The sequence below is a fragment of the Micropterus dolomieu genome, linkage group LG12 (genome assembly GCF_021292245.1).
Source record: "Micropterus dolomieu isolate WLL.071019.BEF.003 ecotype Adirondacks linkage group LG12, ASM2129224v1, whole genome shotgun sequence".
NCBI classification, from domain to species: Eukaryota; Metazoa; Chordata; class Actinopteri; order Centrarchiformes; family Centrarchidae; genus Micropterus; species Micropterus dolomieu.
The window spans coordinates 38,775,882-38,786,704 of record NC_060161.1 but is presented as its reverse complement, the minus strand read 5'-3'; the positions used below and the strand labels follow the sequence as shown (position 1 = coordinate 38,786,704).

The 10,823-nt window shown below is 41.0% G+C and overlaps 4 protein-coding genes across 5 annotated transcripts in view; 3 read left to right on the top strand and 1 right to left on the bottom strand.

Annotated features, from left to right (window-relative positions):
• LOC123980243 (voltage-gated potassium channel subunit beta-3-like) overlaps positions 1 to 4,988 on the top strand; it is a 17,606-nt gene extending 12,618 nt beyond the window's left edge. Inside the window, exons 11-14 of the mRNA XM_046064540.1 lie at positions 1,388 to 1,482; positions 1,618 to 1,738; positions 2,347 to 2,435; positions 3,785 to 4,988. Of these exons, the coding sequence (XP_045920496.1) occupies positions 1,388 to 1,482; positions 1,618 to 1,738; positions 2,347 to 2,435; positions 3,785 to 3,877 (398 nt within the window). The 3' untranslated portion in view covers positions 3,878 to 4,988. The remainder of the gene's footprint in view (positions 1 to 1,387; positions 1,483 to 1,617; positions 1,739 to 2,346; positions 2,436 to 3,784) is intronic.
• Positions 1 to 10,823, top strand: part of LOC123980185 (zinc finger protein 260-like) — a 672,464-nt gene that overhangs the window by 111,110 nt on the left and 550,531 nt on the right. The gene's annotated exons all lie outside the window — the stretch shown is intronic.
• Positions 1 to 10,823, top strand: part of LOC123980191 (butyrophilin-like protein 2) — a 470,636-nt gene that overhangs the window by 62,232 nt on the left and 397,581 nt on the right. The gene's annotated exons all lie outside the window — the stretch shown is intronic.
• Positions 1 to 10,823, bottom strand: part of LOC123980179 (zinc finger protein 271-like) — a 342,908-nt gene that overhangs the window by 166,717 nt on the left and 165,368 nt on the right. The gene's annotated exons all lie outside the window — the stretch shown is intronic.

Genomic DNA, 10,823 nt, shown 5'->3' with positions numbered 1-10,823 from the left:
ACCCGTCTCATGTCAGGAGGCGTACTCTGTGGCCCGGCAGTTTAACCTGGTTCCTCCGGTGTGTGAACAGTCCGAGTATCATTACTTCCAGAGAGACAAAGTGGAGCTGCACCTGCCTGAACTTTACCACAAGATAGGTACAAAATACATGTTAGAGGTACAAAGTACACACGTGTTAGAGGTACAAAGTACACACATGTTAGTACTATGAGTATCCTGGTTGTTTTATGGTTACTCGGAGTATTCAGGATAGTATTTAGGGCGTCACTAGAACTTTGCACAATGAACATTTTTCATGTGAAACTTCACATTCAAATAAAAGGAGTCCACTTTCTTAAAATTATAAGTTAGGTATTTAATTGAAATAGGGCGATGATTGGTGGTTGTTACTAGAGTACTGTAGTTTCTAGGGTGTCTCTACATTGTTGGCCAGTAATATTTTGTTGGTTTTTATATTCGCTCATCAGTGTGGTTGCCATTTTTTTTCTTGTCGTTGTTTTATGGTGTTTTATTAATAATTACTGCTTTTTATAGATATAGTGTTTTCTTAGTGGTGTTGGTGTTAAGTTTCTATTGTTTTATCTCTGATATATTATAAATGCAGTTGTCATGTGTGTAAACCAGACAGCATTTCTGTTGAGCTAGGCTAACAGTTCCCCCCTGCTTCCAGTCTTTGTGCTAAGCTAAGCTAAGCTAAGCTAAGCCAACCCATTCTCACTCCCGACTCGTCACATATGGACGCTTGATTAAAACCCCTCGGCATCGCTAGCTAACAGCCTGGGTACCCTTTAGTGTTTTTCAACGTTTAGGGCTCGGCAGTTAAGTTAGCAACAACAAATATGCAAAATCTGGACTTTAAAATAAAAGTACTTCACAACGTTGTGAAACATTTGGTTAGGATCAGGCACCAAGAGTACTTGGTGAGGTTTAGGAAAAGATCAGGGTTGGGGTTAAAATGTCTGTTACGTAAGTCAGTTAATTTACGTAAGTTAAGTTACATTACTAACTACTAAATTACGCAAACTACGTAACCTATGTAAAAATAAAATACAATGTAAATAAAAATATTTAATTTTGACTTTTTGTTTCACATGGGAAACGAACACCGTTATCCATCCATCGCAACCACCTCCTCACTCTTTCCTGTTACACCTCATATACCAACCTTTCCTCAGCGAGTTGCTAACTGACGCTAACGGGTCTTGACCCTGTGTCAATGAGTGATGAGTTGGGAGTGAGAACAAAAGGATTGCATCTTTTACTGTGTCTTTAAATAAGACGGTGAGACCCAGCTGAGGTCTGTGGGGACAGCAGCTGTTCAGGTCCAGGTCTAAATATAGGCCGGGTTAAATGAAGTGGCTCAACATGAGGTCTGTGTGTCCGTCAGGTGTCGGAGCCATGACCTGGTCTCCGTTAGCCTGCGGCCTGCTGACGGGGAAGTACAACGAGGGAGTCCCCGAGAGCTCCAGAGCCGCCATGAAGGTCCTCACACACACACAAACACACACCACAATAATCAGTGGTGCACAAACATCATCCATCTGCAGGCCTGCAGGATGAGAGACCATCTGTTACCGTGCTGATCAATACGCTGTGTGTGTGTGTGTGTGTCTGCAGGGGTATGCGTGGCTGAAGGAGCGTCTCTGCAGTGATGAGGGGAAGAAGCAGCTCAGTAAAATCAAAGAGCTCCACCTGCTGGCCGACAGGCTGAAGTGCACTGCTGCTCAGCTGGCTATAGGTACACCAACCGTCTGTCTGACTTCCTGTGTGACTTCCTGTCTGTGGCTCTTAGCTCCATGCCCATTGGTTCCTGGTGAAGATGTAATTCATGTTTAAAAAGTCCTCAAACAGCTGTTCTCTGTAGTTTCTATCAGACAAACAGGAGGAAGTAGTGCATCTCCTGGGTGTTTGGGGCAGCGGGAGTCAGAATAAACTACTGTGTGTGTTCATGGTGATGAAGGAACATGTGACCCAGTGCAGCGGTGAGGCTCACTGAGAGGTTTAATGGTTTCTATGGTTCAGAGTAAGAAGAGGTATCAGGCTGAGAGAGACGGGCAGGGTTAAAGACGTGTTCACTGCTGGCTTTGGTCTGAACAAAATATCATCAGGCTCCCACTTTGATTATTTTTTTGATTAAACTTTAAACTGTTTTTTCTCGTCTGCTGATGACGTCTTTAAACGATTTACTGTTCATAATGTCAGTTTAACAATACATCCTGAAAGTTCTCACGTGAGCTTTTGAACTTCTGTTTCAGTAACTCAAAAGTTTGATTTTCAGATTTTCTAAAGAACGTCCTGATTTCCTGTCTCAACTGTTTGCTGTGCTGATCTTTCTTTCTCTCTCAGCTTGGTGTCTACGTAGTGAAGGTGTCAGCTCGGTTCTTCTGGGAGTGTCCAACACAGAGCAGCTGCTGGAGAACCTCGGTTCTATCAGGGTAACAGAGTGTTACTGAAACAGACATTGTGTGTGTGGCCATGCAGTCGATCCAAACCCAGGATTGGTGGTTCAAAACCACCAATAAAAACTCTTCTCTCTTTTTGATTAGTAAAACTTTTTGATTAGTAAAACTTTTTGACTAGTAAAAAGTAAAAAGACTTTGACTTGTAAAATTTTTTGACTTGTAAAACTTTTTGACTAGTAAAAGTTTTGGCTTGTAAAACTTTTTTGACTTGTAAAACTTTTTGACTAGTAAAAAGTAAAAAGACTTTGACTTGTAAAATTTTTTGACTTGTAAAACTTTTTGACTAGTAAAAATTTTGACTTGTAAAACTTTTTTGACATTGTGGACCATGAAGTCAATCCAAACCATTGATGGGTCAAGGCCACTAATTAAAACTCATCCCTCGACCGTTTTTGACTCACAAAACTTTTTGATTTGCAATCAAAGGGGATGGATTTGCAATCAAAGCTTTAAGAGGACTGCTTATTTTTAATTACAAACATAATTTTCTATTTCAGTGTGAGAAATATGCTCGCAAAACAGTTTTTCTTAAAAACACACAAAAATACTTTCATATCATTAAAATTAATATTTAAAAAAAGATAAAGATACCAATGCATTGTTATTTGTGTTTCCTCTGTGCTTATTTTAATCAAATGAAAAACAAATGACCCAGCTTTTTGTCTTTAAAAACTGGATGAATAGTTTTTTATTGTGATATGAGGTCTTCATGCCACATTAAAAATGACAACACAGGAAAGTATGTGAAGGTGTGAACACGAAAAATACCTGAAAAATAAATACATGTAACAACATGTATTTAGCTTTTTTCTTTGTTTGATTTGTATTATTTTGAATCTGCATAATTATCTGATTACATTGAACTTTAAAATGTATAAAAACAATAAATTGCATCCTTGTTGGTTGTTTCACATCACACAACATTTTCTTATCTTTCCTCAGTCATTGACATGAACTTTGTCGGACTGATCACTTCAGACAGCAGGTTCATTAATGATCGATTATCAGAACCTGATAATCTAAATTATTGTTATTATTTTGTAACAGTCAACTTTAAACAACAAACCAGCAGACAAACTACCTCAACCTGTCAGATACTTTGATTTGTTTGTCAGAGAGAAAGTTTGTAGGAAACATTTCAGTCAGACCTTCATGCATCGAAACGTCTTTACAATTAATCAATCAAGTGAAGTCACCCGAAACAATCAGATTTTCATTATATGAAAAAAGAAACATCCCTTAAATGAGACCAACAGCATGTTGTAAAGATCAGTATTATAGATAGGTAGATATATTAAAGACTTTCTCTTCCTGTTTTTCAGGTTCTGTCTCAGCTGACTCCGCCCCTCATTGCAGAGATGGACGCGTTACTCGGCAACAAGCCGCGAAACGGAAAGAAGGAGGCAAGGAGCTGAGGAGGAGAAGGAGAAAGACAAAGTAATAAAATGATCAGAAAACTGAGAGTACAAGAAGAAAGGATGAACTCTGAGGAGACAAGGAAGGAGATAAGGGAATAAGGAAGAAGACAAGGACACAAGGAAGGACATCTGGAATAATAAACAATATTTATTCTTCAGGGACGACCACATCTTTGTCCTTGTGGAGAAGGAGACAGCAGAGAGACTTCGGTTCCTTCAGATGATCAGAAAAATATCAGAAATATTTATTCTTATATTAATCCTGAGACTCCGGCAAAGAACCACCATCTGAAGCCATCAATAATCATAATCCTCAGGCTGCTGGATTATGAACGTTTTTTTTAAAGTTTATCCATGAGCGCATGTTAGAGTTTAGTCTCATGATTACAGTTCAATACGCATCCAATAATCGATAATTAATCAGATTCAAAGAAGAAAAAGGCAGCTGTCTTTCTGTACGAGGCTCTGAACTCTCCTGTATTCTCTGACTGCAGTATATTTACTATAAACTATAAATCTATATTTTATGAATGTAGTTCCTGTAGTCTTTAGATTCAGGCCCAGTGGTGCTCAACCTGAGGGGTTGGGACCTTTTAGCGGTCATCAACTCGTCACACAAATCCGTGATTCATGTTGAAAGTTGGAAATTATTTCTTTCCAACACATTCTCACTCATTACATATGGACACTTGGTCAAGACCCCTTGAGCCCTGGGATTGGTTTTTGACATGTAGGGCTCCGTGGTCAAGTTAACCACTAAAACTACTAAGTTAGGTTTAGGAAAAGATCATGGTTTGGGTTAAAATTACTTACTTGCTTGACATCACTTATGCATGTCAAGTAAAGTTATTTGCGTATTTAACACATTCAATGTCGACTTCTTGTTGCACATGAGAAACGAACACCGGCCTTCTGGGTGAAAGTCCGGTTTCTGGCCCACCGCTCACCCCAACCACCTCCTTACTCAGACTTATATATACTTATTATATTAAATATCCTATACCTACCTAGTGTACAAAAATGACGCTACCGGTCTTCACCCAGTGTTACACAAAGAATGAGAACGGGTTGTTCTTTAATTTCCTGTGAAGCATATATAAAATGTTTTACTTTTTATTTTAATTAAACTCACATAGCCATGAAATTCTTCCATCAGGTTGAGGTCACTGATCGCCGAGCCCCGAATGAAACCACATGACTATTACCATGACTACGGGCTAACAAGGTTGATCTGGTTGGTCACATGGTTTCATTGAGATTCCTTCACTATTAAACCCTTTCTGCTCCTCCTAATGTAAACAATACCACTGCAGAATGCTAATAAAGTTATTCACATCAAATTAGTGTCTGGCTGCGTTTGTAGGGGTTTCACCACCCAAGCTGGAAGACCCGCTGGGAGGGCTTTGCAATAGTCCAGGCGAGAGATAACCATGGCCTGTACCAGAAGGTGGGTGGCATAATGAGTGAGGTAGAGCCTGATTGTTATTATGATGTATAGAGCAAAGCGGCACGTCCAAGACACACCACCCTGGTTGGAGTGATGGTTGAGGAGTCAATTTGTAGTTTGATGTTGCGGTGAATAGATTGCTTGCCTGGAAGGACCAAGCGTTCAGTCTTATAGAGGTTTTGTTGAAGGTAGCAAGCCTTCATCCATGCAGATATGTCAGAGGACCTGCGCCGAGACCGTGGGGTCGTCTGGTGGGAAGGATATGTAGAGTTGCGTATCGTCTGCGTAGCAGTGGTAAGAGAAGCCGTGAAAACGAATGATCGGCGCCAGTGAGGCGGTGTAATTTGAGAAGAGAAGAGGCCTTTGCACTGAGCCTTGGGGAATCCCTGTGGTGAGGCAGTGGGAATGCCCCAAGAGGTAGGATTTCAACCACAGGAGTGCTTTGCCGAGATGCTCCTGGCTGAGAGTGCGGATAGCAGGATCATGTGGTTGACTGTGTCAAAGGCAGCTGATAAGTCAAGCAGGATAAGAACTGAGGATTGGGCTGCAACTTTAGCTGACCTTGGGGCTTTTGTTACAGACAACAGAGCCATTTCAGTAGAGTGGCCACTCTTAAAACCAGACTGATTGGGAGGTTATTTTGTCTGCCCGTTCGATAGCTTTGGGTAGAAATGGTAGAAGTGAGAAGCCTGGAGGAGATGTGTGATGTGTGATTGTGTGTCACAGTTTTATTCCAACCTTTTCCCACCCTCCTCTCTGTCTCTGCTAGGCCTACAGTAGCATCCTCCATCACAGCAATGGTCCTAGAAGACCAGGGGTGTCTGGCTGAACTGATTCCAGTAGCCTCTTAGTTCATGAACACAGTATAGGATGTGAACGCTGCAGCAGAATGTTTTCCTACACACTACCTCTCAACATTGAAATACACATGAATACAAACAAGTAATAACAGCACAAAAGGTAACAGAATATGTACCTAGCAAAAACTATGAAGAGTAACTGTAGCTATACTATGTACTAATACATTTATTTATTTTGCTGACGTTTTTATCCAAAGCGACTTACAATTGCTAATTATGTCAGAGGTCTCTGCCTCACGCCTCTGGAGCAACTAAGGGTTAAGTGTCTTGCTCAAGGACACATTGGTAGATGTGTCACAGTAGGGGATTGAACCCTGTTCTCTCACCATCACCACCCATAGCTATACGCTAATTTGTGTGTGGGTGTTTTTGTGTACCAACATAATTTCACATATTTAAATGTTTAAATATGATTTCAAATGATGAATGATGTGAATTAAAATCAAAATACTAAAGTTGCAAGTGCATTCATGTGTGTGTCTTAAGGATATATGTGTCAGGGTTATCTGGGTGTGTTTGACACAGGTTCCTCCTATCCTAAGGGTTAATAATAATTAACCACAATATTAAGAAACTGGCAGCATCTGTGTCGAGGTGTGTCTCTCTCTCTGCTGTCTTACTGTCTCCACTGCACTTGACTCTGCTGCAGCTGAGCTGTCTGCACTGAGTTCAGCAACACTCTAGTTTTGAACAGATGAACATACAATTCAGACAAACTAGAACAAAAGCATGCTACTATTATAAAACCTCATATAGCTATTGCATATAAGTAAGTAATCCTGTAATAGAAGCCATCCTACCTATAGATTAATTACCTGCAGATATTTACATTTTACTCATTTAGCTGACGCTTTTATCCAAAGCGACTTACAATTCCTATACATGTCAGAGGTCGCACGCCTCTGGAGCAACTAGGGGTTAAATGTCTTGCTCAGGGACACAATGGTGGATGTCTCACAGTGGGAATTGAACCCAGGTCTCCCACACCAAAGACAAGCATCTTATCTATGCGCCATCACCATCATCATTCAATGTTTTATTTTTATTAAAACATTGATATACAATGTATGACTAGGCTACTTGTGTACAGATGTCTACAGGAGTAGATGGCTATTATAGGTTGTTTTTTAGAGAGCTAGAGCTAATTAGCAGAAAACCATTGTCAACCACTTATCCTGGAGCCAATCCCAGCTGACATTGGGCGAAAGGTGGGGTACACTCTGGACAGGTCGCCAGTCCATCGTAGGGCCACACATAGACAGACCACCACTCACACTCACACCTGAGGACACCAATCAACCTAGTAGGCCGCATGTCTTTGGATGGTGGGAGGAAGCCAGAGAACCTGGAGAGAACCCACGCAGACACTGGGAGAACATGCAAACTAAACACAGAAAGGCCCGGACGACTGGGGTTCAAACTCAGGACCTTCTTGCTGTCAGGCGACAGTGCTAACCACTAGGCCGCCGTGCTGTCCTTATAGCTACATAATAGTCTCTTGATTTAACGTTTCGACATTACTCAGAACATAAAGACAGAATAGCTGTACTGAAATGTTACAACTGCGTTTTTTTCTGCTGTTGTTGCTGGAATCGTCTGCTGCGTTGGCTGGGAAAAAAAGTACCAGATAACAGGAAGAAATTTTCCCCGATGGAAAACCAAAAATGGTGAGTAGAGTTGAGGCGAGTGGAGCTGGTACCATTCGGTGGAAAAGGGGCATATTATCAGTGGAACCCACCCTAATTCTGGCCTTTGGAGGAGACTTTCATTAAATGTGTAGGATGTTTCTGCAGCATTCTGCATGCAGCGGCACAATGACAATCTTCTCCCATTGTGTTACAACAGGGAAGCCTCACTCTGATGTTTCCCTCTGAGTTAGAAGTGTTTGTAGTCCTGGCTTCATTGTCAGAGGGTTCTCCGATGCTGGATCTCCTCCTCCTCCTTTTTGTTTTGTGAGCTGTTGTTGGTTTTTTGGACATTTCTTGAAAATCATAACAAAACTAAACAATCAGAGAGAAGAGTGAAAAACCTATTGCCAGTACAGTCGGGATGTTTCGAGCTGTAAAAGAGAGCAGAAATCAGCAGGTGAGACTGAACACCGAGGCAGCAACACATTCTCACTCCCGACTCGTCACATATGATGCTTGGTCATAGCTCTTTGAGGTCGCTTTTACACGTTTAAGGCTCCATGGTCAACGCTTAGCAACAACAAATATGCAACGTCCGGTTAGACTTTCAAAATAAAACGCTAGCGTTGTTAAATATAATTGGTAAGTAAGTAAGTAAGTAAAATTAATTTAATATAGCACCTTTCACAAAATAACAGTGATAATAAAAGCAACAATAAAACAGTGGAGCAATCTGACAATTATACATAAGCATCAAACATTATACAAGGCATAAATCAATATAATCAGTGTATTTGCGTATATTTAACATATTAAATGATCAAATTTAAGGTTTAGACAACTGAAGTACTTGGTTGAGGTCAGGAAAAGATCATGGTTTGGATTAAAATAACTACGTACATCAGTTTGCGTAAATATTAAAAAATATTTAACGTTGACTTTTTGTTTTACTCGGGACACAAACCCCGGTCTCTCGGTTCAAAGTCTGGGTTCTGGCCCTCCAACCACCTCCTAACTTTGTTCTGTTAAATATCATATACCTGCCTTTACCATCAAAAACTGACGCTACAGGGCTTCCCCCACTGCCTTGAACTGAGGCGCTATAGGGATCCCAAGTGCGTTACAAACTGAGGCCGACGGGTTTTGACCATGTGTCCATATGTGACGAGTGGAGGAGTGAGAACGGGCTGGAGGCAGAAGTTTCTAGCACCGCACTGTGTTAGGAAGCATGGTTGTATAAAATAATTAGGAATGATGGAGAGTGTAGGAGCTCATACTTACATGACGTGCTGAAGGGAAACGTAGTATAGTATACAGTACTGACTGAGTATGTAGTACGCAGTATGCAGTACTGAGTATGTAGTAGGCAGTATGCAGTACTGAGTATGTAGTAGGCAGTATGCAGTACTAACTGAGTATGTAGTAGGCAGTATGCAGTACTGAGGTATGTAGTACGCAGTATGCAGTACTGAGTATGTAGTACGTTGTATGCAGTACTGAGTATTTAGTAGGCAGTATGCAGTACTGAGTATGTAGTACGTTGTATGCAGTACTGAGTATTTAGTAGGCAGTATGCAGTACTGAGTATGTAGTACGTTGTATGCAGTACTGAGTATTTAGTAGGCAGTATGCAGTACTAACTGAGTATGTAGTAGGCAGTATACAGTACTGACTGAGTATGTAGTAGGCAGTATGCAGTACTGAGTATGTAGTACGTAGTATGCAGTACTGAGTATGTAGTAGGCAGTATGCAGTACTAACTGAGTATGTAGTAGGCAGTATGCAGTACTGAGTATGTAGTATGCAGTATGCAGTACTGAGTATGTAGTACGTAGTATGCAGTACTGAGTATGTAGTAGGCAGTATGCAGTACTGAGTATGTAGTAGGCAGTATGCAGTACTGAGTATGTAGTAGACAGAATGCAGTACTAACTGAGTATGTAGTAGGCAGAATGCAGTACTAACTGAGTATGTAGTAGGCAGTATGCAGTACTGAGTATGTAGTACGCAGTATGCAGTACTGAGTATGTAATAGGCAGTATGCAGTACTAACTGAGTATGTAGTAGGCAGTATGCAGTACTGAGTATGTAGTAGTGAGTATGCAGTGCTGAGTATGTAGAAGGCAGTATGCAGTACTGAGTATGTAGTACGCAGTATGCAGTACTGAGGATGTAGTAGGCAGTATGCAGTACTGAGTATGTAGTAGACAGAATGCAGTACTAACTGAGTATGTAGTAGGCAGTATGCAGTACTGAGTATGTAGTAGGCAGTATGCAGTACTGAGTATGTAGTACGCAGTATGCAGTACTGAGTATGTAATAGGCAGTATGCAGTACTAACTGAGTATGTAGTAGGCAGTATGCAGTACTGAGTATGTAGTAGTGAGTATGCAGTGCTGAGTATGTAGAAGGCAGTATGCAGTACTGAGTATGTAGTACGCAGTATGCAGTACTGAGGATGTAGTAGGCAGTATGCAGTACTGAGTATGTAGTAGACAGAATGCAGTACTAACTGATTATGTAGTAGGCAGTATGCAGTACTGAGTATGTAGTAGGCAGTATGCAGTACTGAGTATGTAGTACGCAGTATGCAGTACTAACTGAGTATGTAGTAGGCAGTATGCAGTGCTGAGTATGTAGTGGAAAGAATGCAGTACTGACTGATTATGTAGTAGGCAGTATGCGGTACTGAGTATGTAGTAGGCAGTATGCAGTACTGAGGATGTAGCAGGCAGTATGCAGTACTGAGTATGTAGCAGGCAGTATGCAGTACTGAGTATGTAGTACGCAGTATGCAGTACTGAGTATGTAGTAGGCAGTATGCAGTACTGAGTATGTAGTACGCAGTATGCAGTACTGAGTATGTAGTAGGCAGTATGCAGTACTGAGTATGTAGTAGGCAGTATGCAGTACTGAGTATGTAGTACGCAGTATGCAGTACTGAGGATGTAGTACGCAGTATGCAGTACTGAGTATGTAGTAGGCAGTATGCAGTACTGAGGATGTAG